This window comes from Pholcus phalangioides, unplaced genomic scaffold (assembly GCF_987345545.1).
Source record: "Pholcus phalangioides strain wild (caught in Gottingen) unplaced genomic scaffold, Ppha-v1.0 ptg000172l_1, whole genome shotgun sequence".
NCBI lineage: Eukaryota > Metazoa > Arthropoda > Arachnida > Araneae > Pholcidae > Pholcus > Pholcus phalangioides.
The window spans coordinates 2,789,267-2,812,612 of record NW_028301637.1 but is presented as its reverse complement, the minus strand read 5'-3'; the positions used below and the strand labels follow the sequence as shown (position 1 = coordinate 2,812,612).

The 23,346-nt window shown below is 39.3% G+C and overlaps 1 protein-coding gene and 1 non-coding gene across 2 annotated transcripts in view; one reads left to right on the top strand and one right to left on the bottom strand.

The window, feature by feature from the left end:
• Window positions 1–201: 201 nt before the first annotated feature.
• TRNAA-GGC (transfer RNA alanine (anticodon GGC)) lies at window positions 202–273 on the bottom strand. Its single transcript has one exon. It is a non-coding gene; the product is annotated as a tRNA-Ala (tRNA).
• A 5,464-nt stretch (window positions 274–5,737) lies between these two features.
• The window catches only part of LOC149063378 (cytochrome P450 4C1-like), a 46,326-nt gene continuing 28,717 nt past the window's right edge, over window positions 5,738–23,346 (top strand). The window contains exons 1-4 of the mRNA XM_089255837.1: window positions 5,738–6,072; window positions 14,779–14,891; window positions 19,117–19,205; window positions 22,434–22,624. Of these exons, the coding sequence (XP_089111963.1) occupies window positions 5,820–6,072; window positions 14,779–14,891; window positions 19,117–19,205; window positions 22,434–22,624 (646 nt within the window). The 5' untranslated portion in view covers window positions 5,738–5,819. The remainder of the gene's footprint in view (window positions 6,073–14,778; window positions 14,892–19,116; window positions 19,206–22,433; window positions 22,625–23,346) is intronic.

Below are 23,346 nucleotides of genomic sequence, written 5' to 3'. Positions count from 1 at the left end.
ATAATATGACACAGAGGAATGTGCTTTCTGGGGTGGATTGTTTATATTGGGTGAGTACTTTTTTATTCTTGAATTCCTAGAAATGTACATTTTTGCGAACTTCAGACTAATCAAACCAAGTTCGACAATCTTAGATACAAGATTCATCGAAAGACTGGTTATTTGTGGTAGATGAAGATTAGAAGGAAGAAAATTCATCACTGCCCCCACGGGGACTCGAACCCCGGTCTCTCGCTTGCCGGACGAGTGCTCTACCATCTAAGCTATGGAAGCAAATAGAATATTTCAACCTTGGAACGTATATATATGTTGAAAGGCACCGTACATGGACGGCGTCAACAATCAACTAATAGCTCGTGAATGACAAAGGTCAACCAGATGGCCATATGCATATAGAAACGTCCTCTCCCCTTGTCAATACAAGGTTCATCGAAAGACTGGTTATTTGTGGTAGATGAAGATTACAAGGAAGAAAATTCATCACTGCCCCCACGGGGACTCGAACCCCGGTCTCTCGCTTGCCGGACGAGTGCTCTACCATCTAAGCTATGGAATCAGATAGAATATTTCAACCTTGGAGCGTATATGTTGAAAGGCACCGTACATGGACGGCGTCAACAATCAACTAATAGCTCGTAAATGACATAGGCCAACCAGATAGTCTTAGTGCAATCTTAGATAGTCTTGTTGTGTTCAGCTGCGCGTAACCATATCAAAAAGGTATCTTACATTAGAAGAAGCTGTAAGATATTAAGAAACTCTTTCAGATTCCGAATTACAGGATGCAGTATATGTCAATTACGTGCTAATGAAAATGGGAACATCATGGATGTGAAGATGATATTGTTGAAAATGATCTACAGTAGTAGATCGGTTCAAACTATTGCATGTGAAATGCTATGTAATTTTTCAACAACGAGGATGAGGTGTTGGAAAACTCCTAAAATGTGTTCTTCAAAAGATGTGTAGGGCAGAAAAAAGGAGCAAAAAACGCAAGCGCAACACTCAAGTTTCAAGAAAAGGCAAGACAGTTTTGAGCGATCGGGAAAAAAAATTATTACATGGGATAAAAAAAATTCTATATAAGCCATATGACCATTACAGCTCGTTGGATAATTGAGAGAAGCGGATCGTATTTCGCATTTGGAATTCCAAAGAGAAGTAACAATTGAACCTTCTGCAAACGAAGGAGGGGTTAATTATTTATCCAAGTTCACGTTGTCAACTGAAAAAACGATGTCAGGTCATCTGATGGCCATCGTATTGTCTGCGACGAAAGGACGGAGTGCGGTTTGCCAAAAAAAAACACTATGTATAAATGCTACCAATGTGACAAACGGGTCCATCACAAATATGTTTTCCTTCTTTTATCGCGGACATTGGAAAAAAATTTGAATTTTCAGCACTCACACACATTTTTATGTTAAAACAACCAGTATGTGTTGCGAATTTGAATTTTTAGTAGAAAATAGGAAATTTCGTGTGATAACTGTGCTCCAGAAGTAAATAATCGTTGGAATACAGGCGATACCAGTTTCCGCTTTCACCTCTCCCCAAGTGCCAATGTTCCATCTATGGAATATCGTGAAAAACAAAGAAAACAAATTTTTTTCTTCAAATTTCAAAGTTGGTCTATGTATAGGCATGCAAAAGGACCTCAACTTCCAAATTTCAAAACAATAAGTGACTTTGTTCATAGTTCGACCTTTAAACGGTTAATCGCACTTGGCATTTTTTTTTATCAACGATTGGCTATATCCAGTTTGTATCTGAATTTGTAATATTGTTATGGATATAATATGGTCAACCTAGGAATTTTTATGCATACAGGGTGATTATAATTAAAGCTTCCGTTCTCTGCGTAGTTTTTCTCAGAAACCGCTTATCCGAATACAACCTTTAGGATATCTTAATGCAACCATGGGAGACAGATTTATGAGAAAAAAAAAAGTTCAATTTTCGACTACCAGGTGAAAAAGTGGCGCTTTTCCATTGAATTTTGAAAACTTTTTCTTCCATCGCAACTTTATCAGCAATTTTTTCCTCTCATCGCCCCATAACACAAATGAGCCCATAGGATCCCATGTAAAGTCCGTAGCTTCCATCGCCCCCTGGACCATTTCATCACCCACCAGGGGGCGATATTGCCCACTTTGGGAAACACAAGTCTAAGGGATTTCCTTCCTAACGTTTCCCCTACATCTGTGAAAGGCATCTTCTGAGGTTAAACGGACGTAGGTTTCCGCTTGCAGGTCATTGAACGCCGGCCATGAAAGCCTCAGACAATAATTATGAACATAGTTATGAATATTTATCTCATTTGTATGGTTGAGCTTTTTTTTTGGCGTTGAATTAAATTTCAATCCGCTATGATTATCAATAAGGCAGAGGTTCTTGACCTTTTTTTCAGCCGCGACCCAAAATCAACGACAAGATCAGTTTCACGACCCTTAGAGTTGACCCTTAGTTTTTCAAAATTGGTGAAACCAATGGTGCAAATAAGAGCATTTATACAAGAATGTAAATGGGTTTGTACGACACACTCATCGGGGAAGCTCCTGCGAATCAAGTTTGGATCATGACGCATAATTCAAGAATCCCTGGCTGTAAGTAGATTTGTACGACCCACCTTGGAAACCCCAGTGACCTAAATTTGAATCGCGACCCATAGGTTAAGCACTGCTGCAATAAGGCTTGATTTTCTTTCATTGGCGATTTTCCATTGATTTTAGTTAAATAGGCAACCTTATTTACCTGTTCCATAATTTTTGGTGACTATTGGCAATTTACGTATTCGGGATACCGAATTCCCGTATTTTTCTGGAAGAAATATGGTCAGTGCAATTAATTGGAGTATTTCAATAGGAAATTTCAATGTTTATCTCACATATTTGTCACGCTAAATGATTTTTTTCGTAGAATTAATTTTGATCCGCCGTGATTTGATTTCAGAAAACAATGAATGTTGAGCCGGATCTTTGAAAATTGGGGAAAAAAATACGGGACATTACAGAAAATCTCGGGACGGACAAAATTATGGAAATGTACCAGGAAATACGGTCGTATGTGGTCACTTTTTCTCAACTACTTTTTTTCTATTATGTTTAGAGTAGTCCTAATTGGAAGAGAGCGGAGATTTATCAAATTGGATCTTGCAATTGAAATAAATTACCCAATTACAGTACAAAAATTTTACTTATCACTGAAATATAATACGACTAATCATACGAATAACATAACAACAATAACAGTTATAATTTATTTCTCCCGATTCTCACACAATGCCTTTGTTTCATAAGACAAGAATCACGTCGATGTCGTAAAATGTCGACGAAGAAAAGCCATTGATGTTGCCGATGTCACAATTTCCCCCTCGTCGTACATATTGGAATCGTCCACACACACGAGACAATATTCTTCTTCTTCTAGCATAAAAATGATGATCCAACGCCATAACTTGCTCCTAAATTGTTCCATGGTCGGTCGATTCCGACATGAATATCAACGGTGATGTCCGTTCAGAGATTTTCCCAACATGTAAATGAAAAAGTAAGAACAATATTAGTATGATATACTGTACTTACGCTTATATGCTACTAAGTTGAAAAAGTTACGAGACTACAGATAGAACCTGTTTGTTTCCTACGAAATAACTACCCTGCGCACAATTATGAATTTTCGCCATTGTTCATACAAAGATGTAAATGCGGATTGTGCACGTTTTTTTTGTTTTTTTTGTTTTTTTTTGCCATATCCTCTTGTGCCTTCATCGCTGCTTGCTGCACTTCGGAACCTGAGAATCTCCGTTAACCCTTTAAGTGTTTTTTTAAAATTTTCCCTGTTTCGCATTATAACCACCAATAAAAAAGTGTCAACCCTTTAAAACCGGGAAATTTTCGAAAACATGAATTTTTGTTAAGTATTTCACCTGCGCGATCGTCGAAGCTCGGGCTTAAAGGGTTAAGAACCCGAGATATTTCGGGATGACCAAAAATGAAGTAGATCAAGTTTGACGAGATATCTCGGGATTGCCGCTGTAAGAGTTAAGCAAATTCTTTACCCCAGAAAAAAAAAGAAAAATGGGGCAAGATCAAGGGTTGTAGAAATATTGGAATAAGATGTTTTGACAGGTAGTCTGACACCAGGAGGGATCTGCGAGTCTTCAAAAGGTTTGCATGATTCGGTGAGACACAAGCGACCAGATCTTTGGAAGGCCAAGTCCTGGATTCTTCATCACGCCAATGTGCCTGCTCACAGGTTCCTTCTGGTGTCAGATCACCTATCAAAATATCCCCCACATTCCAATACTTCTACAACGACCTCATTCCCCCGTGACTTTTTCTTTCGTTCTCGAAAAAGGATTTGCTTAAGGGGAAACGATTCTCAGGTTCCGAAGGAGTGCAGCGAACGGTGACGAAGGCACTGGAGGGTGTGACAGAAAAAGGCTCGAAATCCGCATTTACATCTTTGTATGAAGAATTTCAAAAATGCGTTAATTGCACATGTTACTTGCTTCGAAGGAAACACCACAAATATATAAACAGGTTCTCCCTATATTCATTCTTCCTTAATAAAATAATTCTCGGAACTTCTTGAACGTAGTAGTATACGAGGGTAGTTTGTTAAGTCACGTGTTATTCATGTAAGTGATCTGGGAATGTCGCGGGGTACTTAGGTCGTGTGTAACTGCACTGAATGAATGAACGCCAGAACTTTGCCACTGGACTTATCCCGTTGCCGAGATCTCTCCCAGCCCGGCTTCGTGGCAGAGTCCGGAACACTTTGAGTCATCCTTCACTCTTCTTCTAATTCAGCGACAATCTTGAGTCGTTGAAGCCACGATCCTATCCTACCGACTACGCCAGTAAACTTTCCCCCGACTTCTTATCGGTCGTAGGTCCTCGGCTGTACCTCTACTACGATTTCAGGACGAAATAACTGGGTTCTAGACTCCCAAAAGAAGAAAACGACACTTCATTTCATTTATTATCCAACGCCTCCAACGAAACCGTCCTGTCTCTTCGGTACGAACTTTCGCGCTCTTCTCCCTTTTTCGAATGTCTTAAATCGTTCCCTTTTCTTTCTCTCGCGACTCCTGTTTTCTCCCAGGCCTTCTTTCCAGCCTTTTCTCCTGAACCTTACAACCAGTCTAAAGCTTCCAAAGAACATGGCGTCCATGAAAAAGAAAGAACGAAAGGACGGCCGAAGTAAGGATGAAAAAAATCGTTCACGGTGTGTGTGCGTGTGTGTGTGAATAACCCCTGAAATTTCTGCCATTATAAACAAAATTGCTCTTTCTGAAAAATAAATTTGTGTGCTCCCCCCCTCCCTCCCTTGAAAATCATATTCTTCCCCCTCCCCCATGGGGCGCGTAACCATGGGAGGAACCGTTTTGAATGTATACGTGGGGCGTTGGGAACCATGGAAGCCTGCCCCACTGTACTTTGATCTCATCTAAAAATTATCATTCGTTCACCTTCATTTAAAATCTCAAAACAGTCACACCATTGCACTATCTATCTCAAAACAAAACAAAATGCCACAACAAACACTTTTATAGACAAAAAAAATTTCATTCCTAGATGCCACACGACGAGATAAGATTATTATTCATTTTTGAAAACAAACGATGAGACACTGGAACGGGTGAAAAATGATAATAATACATATCTGATCGAATGATAACATCACTAAATTGCGATGGGTAATATATAAACGAGGGAAAAATATGATATTTTATTAACTGATATGTTGAAAATCCACGTATAAGGGGGGAAATTTTAATTTTTGTTGTCGGAGAAGTCATACGTACCGCAAAAATGCTTCCAAAGAGAGTCGAAGACATCGCGAGGGATTTCCAGTCCCTGTATTTACCGCTTTTATTGCGTTTGGTCCTGATCGGCATCTTCATGTTATTTGCATTCCTGATGTATTTCCAATACGGAAGGCAAGCGAGGTTGATGCGCAAGCTGACACCCCTGAAGCTGCATTCCATCGACATCTTGGGTCACGTACTCAATTCTCTTAATTATCGGCTTGGATTGAGCAGGTTTCTACATAAATTCAATGTCTGTGAGTATAATGTCTTTTTTCTGTTGTTTCTTCTTTTTGTCTGCAGTTGCAATTATAAGGGCTGGTGCGATTAATCGATCATTTGTTAATCGCGGTTGATAATTTTGGTTGAGTTAACCGCGTGACTCGATCAGTCCGAAATTCGATTAAAGTTGGCGTGAAAAATTTGTAATTTAACTTGATTAGGTTAAGAAACCGATTCGATGTCTTAAATTATGTACCTGCATACAGTAGGATATATAACATTTTGGATATGTATATACAAGGTGGGCAAAAATCCGTAAAAACTTCAAAAATTCATAAAAACCGGAAAAACAACCGAAATAAAAAACGGTTTGCAGGGTTAGAATAGCTAGGTCGCGGGAATTAACTCAAAAACAGCCGATAGGTGGCGCTGACGTAACAAGACAAAGAAAATGTACGCGAATAACGAACAGAATGCCTCCAAATCGTTTATTACAGCAGTATGTGTTCCACATGACGACCACCACCACACATTATTGGCGAGTCACAAATCCAGCAACGACAGAGTGCAGCAGGTGGAATGAAATACCCAACGAGGTAGGTGGCTGAGCATTTTCCCTGTTGTGGCGTTGTATTTGTATAAGTTCTTATAACCGTTTTATTTGCATATTTCCACCGAAATCACTCGTACCAGCGCCACCTATCGGCTGTTTTTTAGTTACTTTTTAATACCGTAAAAAAATTCCAGTGCCCGAGCTATTCTAACCCTGCAAACCGTTTTTCCAGTTATTTTTCCGGTTTAATTCATTTTAAAAGTTTCTACGGTAACAGAGAAATACCAAGTTTCTAAGTGAAATATTCGCTGAGATAATCGAATTAAAAAAAACGGCGAAAAGTTGGGAAAGGACAGCGTAAATGAGAGAAAGGGGCGTTGACCGTCCGTCAGTTTTTTGCTGTTCTTTCATAATTCAAATATCTCCGCAAATATAGCTCTTGAAAACACTGAATTTTTTTCTTTTGGCCTTAGGAGATACGGGGCGACACCTTTCTAATTGCAAGTTGGGGGACCGTATAAAAATTTAGATTTTTTTTATTTCATGGCGTACGGTATTTTCACCCTCAAAACTGGTACAAGGTAATTTTGAACGCCTCTCGAGCATTTTTCAAATTGGAATTATACCAACCTTTAAACCTATTTTTGCCTCTATAGATTGTTTTAAATTCAGCTTCTTTCCCAATACTATAGTTCATAGTTTCCCAACCGTTTTTGTTCCAACGCCCCCTTCAGAAATTTTTTTCTCCCATCGCCCCCCCCCCAACGCAATCTAACCCATAGGATCGTATGTTATACCCGTAGCTTCTACCGCCCCCCTCCGGAACATTCCATCACCTCCAAGGGAGGCGTTAACGCCCCTGTTGGGAATCACTGCTTTATAAGGACACCCGGTCCTCAAAAACCCATTCACCAAGTCTCTCCTGAAACCGACGAAATAAGTTGCCACGTTTCTAAGTACAATATTCACTGAGGTATTTTTGATTTCAAAAATCGGGGAAAAATGAATCGGAAAAAAAAAGCATAAAAGAGCCCCACCGTCGCCATAGTGGTGGTCGGCTGAAGTTGGTTTTTTGTGGCTCCCAACTTCGAGGCGTGAATGCGAGCCGATCTCCCCGTTAAAAAGTCTCGCCACAGAGAGCAACAGTCCTACAAACAGTACAAATATTCAGTCACTACACATCACTCACTTCACTTCTGAGATATAGATGGCAGCACTGAAAAATCATACACAACACTAGATACGCACTCAGACTGTTAGGTACACACGCTTACACTTCCGGCACAACTCACTAGGTAGTAAATTGCCCATGACGATACACCTGAGTTGTGTTCGGTTTGAAAGAAAGAAAGCATAAAAGTGGGAGGAGTGTTGACCGTTAGGTTAATGCTGTTCTTCCGCAACTTTTCTGCAATTTTTGAATTAAAATAACTCGGAATATGGAAAAAAGTCACGTGGTGTCAAATCCGTAGAATTCGGTGGATGAGAGAAAAGTTTGCGCAAAGCTTAATCCACGCAATTTTACAATTGCAATGGTATATCTGTGAGATTGAGTATTGTGTGTTAGTGAAACAGTACTTTATTTGTGCGCCAGCCTTAGCCGTTCCACCTGCAGCTGTTCTTTCAAATTTTGCAGAAGTATCGCATAACGTTCTCTTATTATTGTCTGACCCTTCTGGAAGTGGTCTATGTCGGTAATGCCTTGAAAATTCTTAAAAATTGTCGCCATCAGTTTCCAGCTGACAAAACAGCCTTTGCTTTATTTGATGCCAGTTCACCAGTTGTTTGACTCTGGTGTACAGCAGTGAATCCATGTTACACCCACGGTCAAAAATCGACACCGATGTCTTCAGGATGATGTTATGATCGAAGTCATAACATACTTTATGTAAATTATATTATTATCATTTTGGATGGCTATATTGTACATAAAGTGTAGGTGTTGGCTTTCTTTTTTTTTCTCTCGGCTGGAGAAGGGGAATTATCTCACGGATCGTGAGAACGAAAGTTTTCCCACATGGCCCCCTCGGACAATCTATATTAAAGATGGACGAGGTCCACTTTCACTTTCAAGGGGTCGGGTGGTCTAAGTTCCCGGAAACTTTCCGTGACGCAGATCTCACCCAACACGCTGATTGGCTCAAAGTCCCGTTCCAGGAGCACTATCTTGTGAGTTTCTCTTCTCTCGGGGCGATTGTTGATGACTATGTCGAGGCGTTAAGATGTAGAAAATTAATACTCGAACACGACCTCGATTCCCGTGCGTGCGCGCGTGTGTGTGTGTGTTGTAATGAAGCAGTGAAAGGCACATCGAAAAGAGATGGGTATCGTTGTAATTTTTGGTTATTTTCTTTTAATATATACATTGTGATTATGTAACCAAGGAGTCATTGAACATTTAAGGACCGGACACATAAATCTGTTCTATTGAAACGCCCACACCATCAGCTATCTCAAGCACCTTCAATCTGCGACGACACCATGGAGTTTTTCAATCATTTACAGCGTGGTGGCCTAATAAACCACACGCTCTGGGCGCTCTTCTTAGGTGAACGTACTGCACGAGATGTCTGTTATGCAAGCAATTTGTGACAGTATGTATTTGTTTACATCTGGGGAATAGGTGCACGCAATGGATAAAATATATTTTTATAACATAAATTAAATACACTCATGTCCATAAATTAAGGATAATGCCAGCTCCGGCAAATAAAGGTTCAGAAACAAAACAAACGTTACTTATTCATAAAGCCCATTTATTAAACAAAAGATAAAGAACAAAAACGATGGTGTTTGTATGATACCATTCATAAAAACTACGATTTTTGCTCCCTGGAGCAATTGCAAAAAATATCTCCTTCGCAAAAACTTACTATTACATGGTTTGATCGTTAATACATTGTATGTCTCGCATGCGATGAAATACAGTCCGTACAACGCCTAGGCATGCTGAGTATCAAATTATCGATCTGATCCTGTGGAAGATCACTCCACTCAGCAAGCAATGCTCTCCGAAGTTCCGGTACACATGTAGGAGGTGGTTGACGGGCTGCAACTCGTCGGCCAGGCATGTCCCACACATGCTCTATCGGATTCAAGTCAGGTGAGAATGCTGCCCATTCCATACGGGTTATATCCTCAGATTCAAGGTATTCGTTTACGATGTTTGCTCGGTGAGGACGGGCGTTGTCATCCATAAACACAAATTCTGCGCCCGTGGCACCCCTAAACAAACATACATGTTGTTCCAGAATGATTTCCCGATAAATTTTGGCTTTATGGTTCCGGTTTGAACATGCAGATCTTTTCTGGAACCTAGTATAATTCCACCCCAAACGAGCAATGCTGCACCACCGTAACGGTGTCGTTCAATGATGTTGTCTTGGTAATAACGGGTACCTGGCGTTCTCCGTATGAAAGTCCGACGTGAATCAGACTGCAAGCTAAACCTGGACTCGTCGGAAAACACCACACAAGCCCACTGTGACGATGTCCACATTGCATGTTCTCTACTCCAGGCTAATCGCTGCCGACAGTGAGTTGCCGTGAGCGGAACACATCTGACAGGCCTGCGAGCATATAGACCAATATCTCCCAAACGTCTGTACACGGTTTGCCTTGAAACTGTGGTACCTGTGGCTGCAGATAGCTGACGAGACAGGTCGGATCCAGTGCTCCGTCTGCTTCTTCTGGCAGTTACAGCCAAATACCGGTCTTCATTCGGCGTTGTAACTCGGGGGCGACCTGTACTGTAACGTCTACTGGCATTTCCGTTATCTTGGAATCGTTGCCAAAGCCTAGAGATGACACTTAGGGCAATTCCAAGTTCCTCGGATACTTCCATCTGAGTACGCCCACATTCCAGGCGGCCGATAATTCTACCACGTAAAAAATCATCCACATGCGTCCTCTGTGTCATAACTATTCGCTTATGGCACTGAGCGCGTCACAGAACTCTTTTGTGAACAATTTCACTTCTTTGCCACCATTCCTTATATACCCCCCCCTTACACTCTCGTCATTGTGACGTACTATCGGCATCATCTGGTGGCTTCCTGAAATTTGCATATCATTCTTGCAGATGTGTGTGATAATTCTACAGGTGAAATTTTTACTTCAGATTTCGATTTCCGTGTGATTCTGAATTATCCTTAATTTATGGACATGAGTGTACAAATACAATACAAATACAATGCCACAACAGGCAAAAATGCCCAACGAGGTGGCTGAGAAAAAGATGCCCATAACAAATTTGGATGTCATATACAGTATTTAAAACATACAGCAATCCAATTAAAAATGCTATTACAAACAATATATATATACATGATGAAATACTATACAATGCCGATAACAATACTTATGGTTGTCTTATTGTAAGAATGGACAGAGCTTCTCGATTTACCCCAACATGTTTATCGTACTTCTTTTTAAACGTGTCAATTGTGTTACAATTTACTACCTCCGGGGGTAAGCTATTCCATTTATTAACAACCCTATTAGAGAAAAATTCCCTGCGACACCATAGCCTCGTATTGTCCCTTAACAATCGATACTGGTGCCCCCTTGTAAAAGCAGTAATAGAAATGCTTATCAACGTCAAGTTCCTTCTTTCCACTCTCAAAATTTACATTCAGTTGGTTCGACGTGGGTGACGAATCCCATTGAGAGCAAGTAAAAGTTTATGAATTTTTCCGCAAAATTGAATTTCTTAAAACTGCACTGTGTGAGAGAGATTGGCATCATGTCACTTCAGTCATCATGTCTAATTGGCATCATGTCTGTCATATTATACAGCGCATCACACAAGTTTAGGGACACAATACCGTATATTCTTTGATAAACTTAGAAATAGTTGATCAATTTTGTTAGTAATTTTACTCAAGGGGTGTGTGTGTGAGTGCGTGCGTGCCAGAGTGATCCGATGCTTGTAGTGACAAGATAAAACACAATCAAAACTTATCGATTTAATATACATATATGAACGAAATATAACGAGAAGGAAGACACACACACACATGTTATACAAATCGATGGAACTATTTTAACTGACGTTCTTTTTCACAGTCACCAGGAGCGTGAGGAGGGTTACACATCTATACGGATAAGAACGCACTACAACAGAAATCATATATATGACATGAATGTCGCTCTCCACTTGTTAATACAAGATATACAGAAGACTGGATGTTGTGAAGATATTTATTATTTGAGATGTTAATTTTTTTTTTAAGGAAGGAAAAATTGTATTGTTCGGCATATATACGCTCTAGCGAAGGAAAATCTCTATCTCCTCTGTAGCTTAGCGGTCAGAGCACTCGTCCGGCAATCGAGGGACCCGGGTTCTACTCCCGGTAGAGGCAGAGATGAGTTTTTTACTTCCTTAAAAAAAAAAATTAACATCTCAAATAATAAATATCTTCACAACATCCAGTCTTCTGTATATCTTGTATAGAAATCATATACACAAACACCAAGGCTACAACAGGCAAAACGCCCAACGAGGTGACTGAAAAAAGGATACCATAAGAAATATGCAGGTCAAGCATAACAGAAATACAGCAACCCAATATAAGAGCATTACATTACGAAAGAAAAAAACTAATAATTAATACTATAGAATGCCCATAAAAAATATTATCGTTGTCTTATCTAAGTATGAATAATTTCTCGATTTAACCCACTATGTTTATCGTATTTCTTTTCAAGTGTCTCAATTGCGTTAGAATTCACGACCCCCGGGGGTAAGCTATTCCATTTATTAACAACCCTATTAGAGAAAGACTCCCTGCGACACCACAACTTGAAACTATCCCTTACAAACTAATATTGGTTTCTCCTTGTCGAAGCAATTGATTGAGGGTGAATTAATCTTGGTCCACCTAATCTAAGGCTGTAACGAGAGAGGTGGACTGGGGGTGGGGGCCGAAATGTGAGAAAATCACCGAAAAAAAGGCAAAGGGATGGACAAATCTATTGTTCTATCACTTTGTCCCCCCCCCCCCTCCGAAATGAAAGTGGTCCACGTCCGAACGGAATTTTTAGATACGGGTCTGATCTTATCCAATTCGTTGAAAATTTTAAACGCTTCGAACATATCCCCCCCCCCCCACTCCCCGACACCTGCGTTACTCCAATGTAAACATATTAAAGAAATTAAGTCCTTCTTCATAGCTCAAGCCTTGTGTGCCAACAAGAGAACGCGTAGCTCTTCTCTGCACCCTTCTCAACCAAGTCTATGTCCCTATGTAGGTATTGCCTTCAAAACCTTACGGCATAATCCAGTGCAGGACGAACTAAGCCTCGGAAAAGCGGAAGAATGACGTTATTAGAACGCGAAGAGATCTTTTTAAGAATGAAACCGAGCATTATATTCGATTTTTTCACCACCGCTGAATAATGGTGAATAATTAAACGCTGAATAATTAAAATCTAAGCCGCTCATCAATGAGAATTTCCAAATCTGTGACTTTAGTTGCATACGGAATAGTTTTACCATTCAACTCGGATGTGAAACATGGGTAGTTCGAACTAAAATGAACGACCATGCGCTTATCGCTTATCAACACTTAAGGTCATGCTCCTTTCATTAGCCCATACTGCATTCATATTCAAGTTCATCTGGAGCACATCTTCCTATGGCTTGGATTCCCGACTATCCCATCAGCTTCGCGTCATCTGCGAATTTGCTAACAATCCCATCAATACCCAGCTCGAGTTTATCAATAAAAAGTGAGAAAAGTATGAGGCTAAGGACAATTCCTTGAGGGACTCCACTCTTCACACCTGCTCATACAGAAAATTCCCCGTTTACCACAACCCGTTATGAACTATCTCTCAACCACGTTTCTATCCCATTCAACAAGTTGCTCCCAATCCCAATCTCGTGTAAAAACGCTTCAAGAGTTTACCATGTTGGACCCGATCGAATGCCTTCTGGAAATCAAGATAACCACGTCACCGTTTTTGAAATACCTATTATACAGACGGCCTAGACGGTCATTCCAAGACCACGTAGTTTGAAATAGTCCATGAACGTTATTCTGGCCACTGCAGTATGGAAGTTCTGTGGTGGTATGGGAAGCATTTGGTTATGATGGACGAACCTCATTGACATTCTCAAATGGTAGTCAGAATTCAGAAACGTACCTAGAAACACTTGATAGCCATTTATTACCATTATGGAGGAATATTAGGTGTTTTAAGCTGGACTTTTCAGCTTCCATTCCAAAGTCAACGAATAAGTAAACTAAAAACGTCTCAATTCAAGAGTGGCCAGCCCTCGGTCCGGGCTTCAATCCCATTGAAAACCTATGGGGGGGGGGGGTATCCTTGCACGTGTCGCGTATGGAAATGGAAAGCAATATTACTCGTTTTCAGAACTGAAAAATGCTATTGACAAAGCATGGTTTGATGCTCGTCTAGAATTGCTAATAAACCTGGCACTCTCGATGGGCAATCGCGTGTTTGATGTTATAAAATACAATGGTGATCACTGATCACACAAGTTACTAAAAAGAATTTCAATGATTTCTATAAAAAGAAAATTCCTAAGTTTGTGCCTAAGCTTTTGTGGCGTGCATTTTTATTGCTTTTGCTATAATATAGCAAATATTCAAGATTTATGCTTCGTTTGTGCTGTGTGTCATTCATTCATTTGTCGCAGGAATCCTGCATGACAAAGCCTTACAATTTGCAGTAAGTAAGTGACGCTGTTTAGAGCGCATGGGCGCTAGAACGTTCATCTTCGGATGGAATCAAGAAGATTATGATGTAGATTTTACAGTTGATTTTTAATTTCTTCCTCCGTATATTATGATACGTCCATTGACGAACATTGGTTATATGTGAATTTATATGTGCAATCTAAATATGTAATATTTTTATTTATTATTCTGAAGATATTTAATAAAATTTCCAGACACACCCATCCTCCGGGAACGCTTAGATATCTCAATGAGATGGGAAGCGGGGTGTGTTTGGTTTTCAAAGGTCAAAGTAAGTAAGTTAAAACTCAAAATTAGTGTTGTGCTTAAACTTTTGTGACGCACTGTATAGTTACGAAAAATATGCGATCAATCGATTAAAAATTTTCGATTAACCAGTTAGAAGTTTCAATCTATTTCCCAGCACTACCTGTAAGATAAACTTCAGTCTGATTTGAATTTTTAAATTATTTTAATTGCAGACGAGCTTCAAATCCTTTGTGGGTATTCCTTTCTGTGCCGGCATCAATCCTTGATGGCTGTGTGGATGTTTGTTATGCCTGTTATTATGGTCTATAAAGCGGACTCTGTGAAAGTGAGTTATTTTGTAAAAAAATTCTGTGTTACTTTTGTATTTTGTATTTGTATTTAAATAAATTCAATTGTATTTGTATTTAAATAAATTCAATTGTATTTGTATTTAAATAAATTCAATTGTATTTGTATTTAAATAAATTCAATTGTATTTGTATTTAAATAAATTCAATTGTATTTGTATTTAAATAAATTCAATTGTATTTGTATTTAAATAAATTCAATTGTATTTGTATTTAAATAAATTCAATTGTATTTGTATTTAAATAAATTCAATTGTATTTGTATTTAAATAAATTCAATTGTATTTGTATTTAAATAAATTCAATTGTATTTGTATTTAAATAAATTCAATTGTATTTGTATTTAAATAAAACAGGGGTGCACAAAATGCGGCCCGCAAAAAAGTGTTCTAGTCAGAGCCACCCTTAGGAGTTTGTCGCAGAGGGACCCGCGTTTTGGGGAGGGCTTCGCACTTCAAATAATGATAATTTCTTTCGTAAATTCACAATTTATAGTAAATTTTGTAGTTCTTAATTTTCATCAATTCCGGAATTGTGAAATTCCATCAAAATTATGGGAGTAATTTTTCATTTGTTCCGTTTTTTTTTTCTTCTGAATTTTCATCAGGTCTGGAATTACTTCTTTCAGTTATTTAAGGATTTCCATCAACTCTGGAATTGCTTCTTTCATTTATTCAGAATTTTCATTAATTCTAGAAGATTTTCTTTCATTTATTTTTGTTTATTCAGAATTTTCATCAGTTTTCTGGATTTCCATCATGAAATTATTCTGCTTTTTCTGAATTTCCATTGGTCTGGAATTATTTATATTATTTATTCTGAATTTCCATGGCTGCTGGGATTATCTCTGTTAATTATTTTTCTCATTTTCGATTCATCGATTCTGAATTTACAATTTGTTCTCAGATAGTTTCTTTCATTATGTCCCAATTTAAATTGGTTTTTCAGTAAGAAACTTTCATTAAATTTTTTTGTAATTTCAATTTAATTGTGGCTGTATTTTTTCGCGGGGGAATTTTTCAGCATTTTGGATGTGCCGATTTCCTCTTTCCCCGAAGAATATATAAAATTGGAGCCAAGGGGCCCAAACATTATTTGGACGCCTCTAGCCACGACCTCCTATATAACTTATCTAGGTGGTCGTGCTCTAGCCCCCGCTATTATTTTCGCATCCGCACCCACGTCTGGTAAGGTCGACCCTGGTTCTAGTATAAAAGTATCAGTAATAAAAGGCTGACCACACATATTTCGCTCATGTGGTCACCAAAATTGTCAAAATTTAGTAAAGTTGCCAATTATAGCTAAAAAATAGTCGTGCGAGGTAAATGAAAATGCCAACTAAATTAGCTGAAAAATCGCCAATGGCGTGAAATAGAGGTCCACTGTAAGTCACGATGAATTAAAATTTAATTCATAAAAAAAACGTACATGTTTGACAATTATGTGAGATGAATATATTGCCACATAATCTGTATTTCCTGGGTCACCCCTGTATTTTCCCGTAATTTCGGCCGTTCCGATATTTTTGTAAAAAAAATCCATACTTTGGGATCGAGTAAAGTGGAATTAAATGAAGTTTTTTACAACTTTTCTACTCCCATTTCTATCAATTAAATTTTAATTACTAACCTTCAGCTGTGTTCACATGTGTGAACTAACGCATATGAGCTCGCTTGATCCATTTGTTTATTTATAACCAATTGATTTAGCGTCAAAACTTCTATAAGTTTGTAAAATTACGAAATTATGATCAGGGGAGAGACTGTTAGGGAAAAGGGGCAAATTGAGACGCGTGCGGCGTTCGCGACTCGGCGAAGGGCAGCACGCTGTTTTGCAGCTAACGGAAATCGGAACGACAGTGCAAACAGACACGAGGCTACGCTTCACTGATCGCGGATGCGCGTGTGGCGCTGCTGCAAAGCCGCAGATTTTCGTGATAACATCATCCACTGCACTGTTTATTTAAAAACAAAAAAACACGAATACGAAAAATTGTGCACGCGTTACACGAAAAACTGCGGCTCAGAAGCAAGCGCTACAAAAACGCGCGTACACGCGATCAGTGGCGTCTCAATTTGCGCTGTCGTCGTTCTGATTTCCGTTGGCTGCAAAACAGCGTGCTGCCCTGCGCCGAGTCGTGAACGCTGCACGCGGTTCAATTCGCGCCTTCCCTTATTCCTTCGAACATTTATTTTTCAAAACTTTTTTTTTCCAAAAATCTCTGTATTCACTGTAAAATTTCATTAAATTTAATTTTAAGTTACCATTTTAATACCGTTATAAAATTACGGTAAAAAATTTAAAGTTGTTGGGGAGACAAAATCTTGTTTGCCCCGGTCGGCAAAAATACTGGTCAAGACCCCGCCCCACACCATCACTATCATTTCAATATGAGCACCTTTTACAAACTAGGCCGCATCTAAACGGTACTTAATTTTCGTCCATGCATTTGTTGGGTAATCATATGATTACTTCACTGGTCATTTTAGCATTTTCCCATATTTTTATATTGATGATTTGTACAGATTGTCTTAACACTTCTACGTTCAAAAAGTTCCGAGACTTAGTATTTTATTACGGAAGAATGAACACAGATAGAACCTCTTTATTTGGCGTTTCCTTCGAAGTAACTACTCTGTGTAATTATGCATTTTTGCCATTGTTCATACAGAGAAGTCATTTTCTGTTACACCCTCCAGTACCTTCGTTGCTGCTTGCTGTACTTCTGAACCGGAGAATCGTCAACCATATTCTTTATCCGAGGAAACAGGAAAAAGTCACAAGAAACAACGTCTTTTTCTGGGGAATCAACTGACTGTGAAAGTATCGGAATGACATGTTTCGACAGGTGGATCTGGCCCAGGGGTAGCTTAAGCGAGGGTTCAATGGGTGCGATGCATCCGGTCGGCAGATTGAGCTTTCGCTGGGCACCGAAATTTTTTTTTAAATTTCCGATATTAAAAATTCCCGCGACAGCACGCTGTTGGGCCACACTTTGATGACGAAATGATTTAGAAAACTTGAGGGAACAGACAGGGGCTGGGATCGTAATACCAGAAACAAGAATCGACTCTTATCACAAAGGGGAAGAATGCATTTTGGTAACCTTTTCCGGAACGGCCAAATAAAGGCAAAGCGAAAAGTTTCCACTTGCCCGATCCCTGGAGCACCAGAAACGATTTTGAAATAAATTTCTTGATAAAAATCACCTTGTGTCGCAAATCGTCTTTACAGGATAAGTGTGAGTAACGATGGCTCTGCGATAAGTGTTTATTGTGGATTTGGTTACTGCCAAAACCAAGAATAGTGAAATAATTCTGCACCAAAAAAAGCAAAACAACTGCTTTGAAAACGTGAGTGTTTCTTCTGAAGTGGGACGTATGGTCACGCACATTTTTCTTAATAAACAATGGTATGTGACTTTGTTCTAAAAAAAGAAATGTTCAACCCAGGTTCTTCTGTGCCTAAACCTGTCAGCCTTCTGCCGGGTTATCAGGACTCGGCCACGAAGTTAGGCTGGAAGAGATCCCTGCAATGGGATTATTCTGGCATTCATTGCCGGGGTTGTCTTCAGAAGTGCCACATGAAGTTTTGCACTAGAGCGGCGAATAAGCTCGAGCCGCCCCTCATCTGACACTAGCAAATATTCCCCCTCATCTGACACCGCAATATTGCACATGTGAACGGGACTTGCGGGGCTTGCAAGGAGGGACTTGCGTGCCCTTAAACGTCTGCATGATTCGGTGAGACGCAAGTGACCAGATTTTTGGAAGGTCAAGTCGCGGGTGCTCGATCACGACAATGCGCCGGCTCATAAGTCTCTTCTGATATCAAATTACATGTCAAAATATCACATTCCAATACTTCTACAACCAGCTCATTCCCCGTGACTTTTTCTTTCGTCCTCGAAAAATAATTTGCTTAAGGGAAAACGATTTTCTCAGGTTCCGAAGAAGTACTGCGATTGGAGTTGAAGGCACTGGAGGGTGTGACAGAAAAAGACTCGCAATCCGCATTTACATCTTTGTATGAACAATGGCAAAAATGCATAATTGCACAGGTTAGTTAATTCGAAGGAAACACCACAAATAAACAGGTTCATGTTGCACGTGTGTCTCAAATGTGTTCATTCTTGCGTAATAAAATAAGTCCCAAAAATTGTCAACGTATTATTAATATAATAATATATATTTTTATTATTAGCTGGTCCTTAACCATAGCACGCTGCTGCAGAAAGCCAGCATAACGTATTCACAAATGCATCCATGGCTTGGCACTGGACTCCTCACAAGGTAATTAAAAACCAATCCAATTGCTTGTACCTTATGTGACTCTAATTGTTGACATCCACGTCGTCTATTTTTCCTTGCTTTAACGCCAACGTGTTTGACGAGATTCATACCTCTGTTTGTGCTCACCCTTACATACAGGGTGATTCTAAATTCATGGGATAAATTTTAAGCGGTGATATGAGACTCCTATAAAAATAAATATAAATTATAGTTAATCCATGAAGTTTGTTTCTGTGTAATGCTGCCATCAATTTTGTAAACTATGAGTTTTTTCTCATAGTGTAATGAATGAATAATCGTACCATTGTAAGCCTGTTGCTCTTTGCGGCGAGACTTTTTAACGGGGAAGATCGGCTCGAATTCGCGTCTCGAAGTTGGGAACCGCAGAAAACCAACTTCAGCCTACCACCACTGCGGGATTTGAACCCGGATCCCCGCGATACGAGTCCGTCATTATGACCACTCGACCATCACAGCGGCTAGATTATTGAACTATGGAACATCATCAGAATTCATCAATATAATGTAAGTGGTGTCGATGTTCGATCTGTGTTCAAAAGAAAAAGGTTGAAACGTTTTTCAAGAAACCGTAACTGATTCGTCTGAGGACGAGGTGGTTTCATATTTGTATAATTTTCTGAATTGGTTGCGCCCATGGGATAAATTAATTTCACTCCGACACTGTCCGTCTCACAAAAAGAAACATGCACTGCTCTGGCACATTCAACTGATGCCATTCTCGAAATAGTTTCTTATTGCAGAAATGAGTTGGGTTTGGAATATATTTCAACTTGAAAATTCCAAAAACAGATTTCTTTGGAAGATCGGTTTGGTCGTTACAGACAACTTTCTGGTTCGCAATATGATATTTGAGTGACCCGAGTTTATGAGACAGAAAGTAAACTTATACTTCCCTTACTAATAAAATCTAACAAACATGGGAGTATGCAAATTAAGCTGGATGAATCGCATAGTGTTGATGTTTTTGATGAAATCCGTATTGAAAATGTATCGAATAATTTTCATGTAGTTGTAAAAGATGAAGAGCTAGCTGATCTAAAAACATTATTGCCCATTTTAGTGTATATTATAAACATACAAATACAACGCCACAACAGGCGAAATGCCCAACGAGGTGGCTGAGAAAAAGATGCCCATAAAAATATGGATGTCATATTTCCAAAAAACATATAGCAACCACATTAAAAATGCAATTAACAAAAATTATAATCAATATATACACATGATGAAATACTATACAATGCCCATAAAGATATAAATAAAATCGGAGGATATTGTGCACATTCAGTGTGGTGTGTAACACATTTAATCACACTAAATGTGATTTTGTAAGTTTCATGTTGTTGAATGGTAACATGCCATGCATTGATGATGATTGCGTACTGATAAAAAATATGGACCGGAGAGGTTTGAAGTATCCCCGTGAATAAATTGTTGCCATTATAAAGTATAATTACCTAATTGCTTGCAAATTGTTGTCGAATGAGTAAGTGAGTACTTTTCTTAAAGTGATGAATCGTGGTTTCTGAAATCACACTACCAATAATTGTATTCTTTCTGAAAACTAACTTCAATTTGTAAGTGGAGGCTTTCTTATCTATGGGAGTGTTGCTAAAGCCGATAGAGCCTGGGTCTTGTTCGGTTTGAAAGGAAGAAAGATTGTACAAACTACCATAATTAGCAAGGTAACCAAAGTAGCGAAGTGGGCGCATTCGGTTCTGCAGGCTAATGACTTCACGCGCGACGTCAGCTGTCACCGACTTCAGCGCCTCGTGAGGCAGCCCTTGCTATATGACCCTGGGCCTTCTCATAGTGCAACCTTGGGTCACGCAAATTCTACCACAAGTCAGATACCACTTTATCATTGTTTGGCGCAGCATAACCTGGATGGTCTCGAATAAAAAAAATAAAAACTCCAATCCGAAGGTTCATATGCACCCCGTAATGGTTGATAGCTCATATCGCAGCAAATCCGTTAGAAAATATGATACTTATATACGTTTTTGGTGAAATGCTGTGGTGCACTCTCTAAAAAAATCCTCCTCCGCCTTTGCTATTACGATTCGAGGGCACATTCTATGTTCAAAAATGCTTGTTTATAAAATGCTTCCTGACTAGGTCGCTCATTTCTATCGCCAATTCCCCAGGTCAATCACTCCGTCACACGACTCAATCACCAGGTCATGCAGTCAGTCTGCCACTTGAACGCTCACCACGACACTCACTCACTAGATCACTCACTCTGTCACTCGTTCACTCGCTAGTTTGCTCACTCACCAACACCAACCACTCACTCGGTCATTCCTCGCTCGCTTACTGGCTCACTGACTCGTGTCGAACTGTTGTCGGTGAAGTGAATTGTTAGTCATGGAAATTTCCGTCGGTGAATTGTTGGTCAGTGAATTTTCCTAGTGATGAATTGCATGGCGCGGCGAATTTTCCGTAAACCATTATTTAGATGACCGCACTTGTGAGCCAGAGTCTGAACCGGATATAACGAACTTTGATTTAACGAATTTTTCCGAACATCTCCAAAAATATTCCTATTTGACGAATTCTGAAACTGGAACCCCGATATAACGAACCTCCATGTAACAAATTTTAAAACCGTACCTCGATATAATGAACTGTCATTCAACAAATTCTTTTATTTAACGAATTCTTACAAGTTTTTGTGCTTAGGCAATCAGACCCCCCCCCCCCCCCAATGTAACAAACTCCTATTTAACGAACTCTACAACCGGACCCAGAATTCATCCAATAGGGGTTATTTATATCGGTATCGGGATCCGATTGTATAATTCGTTAAGTAGTAGTTTGTTATATTGGAGTCTTGCATGAAAGATGATATAATTAATTTCTATTTGATGAATTTAACAATTTTACCTCGATATAGCGAACTCCTCTATTTAATAAATTTCACTGTTCAACCCCCGATATAATGAACTCTCATCCAACAAATTTTACGATCGTACCCGTATATTACGCATAATTTTATCATTGCGAATAATTCCTCGTACCCCTATATTACGCATCATCAAGAATAATTTATCAAATTTACCAACGGCACTTGAGTATTGTGCATAATCATTGATAAATTTGTCAAACTTACCGACACGATTGGCGATTGTGCATACTAACCGATTTATCACATTCACCGTAACATACATGCATCCAGTCTCAAATTTGCATCTTTCCCTTCCACAGCCACGGCGAAAAATGGAAGCAGAGGAGGAAAATGTTGACGCCAACATTCCATTTCGAAATCCTGAAGAACTTCTTACCCAGTATCAATCGCCAAGCGAAAGTTATGGTGGACTTGTTGGAAAACGTAATAGACCAGGAATGGGTTGATTTGGAGAAGTACATAACACGATGCAGCCTCGACATCATTTGTGGTATGCGCCCTTTTATACAATTATTTAACCACTTCACGATCAAGGACGTGATATTGCGTCCAAACGCCCGTGGAATAAATTCAAAAAAGAGTACTCTATGTTGAAAAACTCTAAGGTTAAATAGGTTCTATTACAGTCGAATCCCGTTATAACGAACGACAAGAGATCGGATGAATCACTTCGTTATAACGAAATTTCTTTGTAAAGGAATTCCAGGTTACCTAGCATCGTTCCTATGTAAATTTGGGGGATTAGAAAAGTGTTCGTTAAAACGAGATTTCCGCTATAACGGTATTCGTTAAAACGGGATCATCACCTCCCAAACTTTTTGTTGCACATCGCCTCTCCTTCTTCAGAATTTTTTTGTTCTCTCGTCGCCCCCCAACTCAAAACTCAAGTGATGTTGATAAGGACACATAAGATACTATGTTATGCCTGTAATGCGTGGTAGGGGTGCTTGCTCTTAGAAATGAAAATGGGTGGTTATGCTCCTATAATTGTGTGGTAGGTTATGCTCCTATAATTGTGTGGTAGGTTATGCTCCTATAATTGTGTGGTAGGCTATGCTCCTAGAAATAAGTGGAAGTTTCGTGTGTGTCCCTTCCAGAAATGCATGGTAGGTTTGCTTGCTCCTAGAAATGCGTGGTAGGTTTGCTTGCTCCTAGAAATGCATGGTAGGTTTGCTTGCTCCTAGAAATGCATGGTAGATTTGCTTGCTCCTA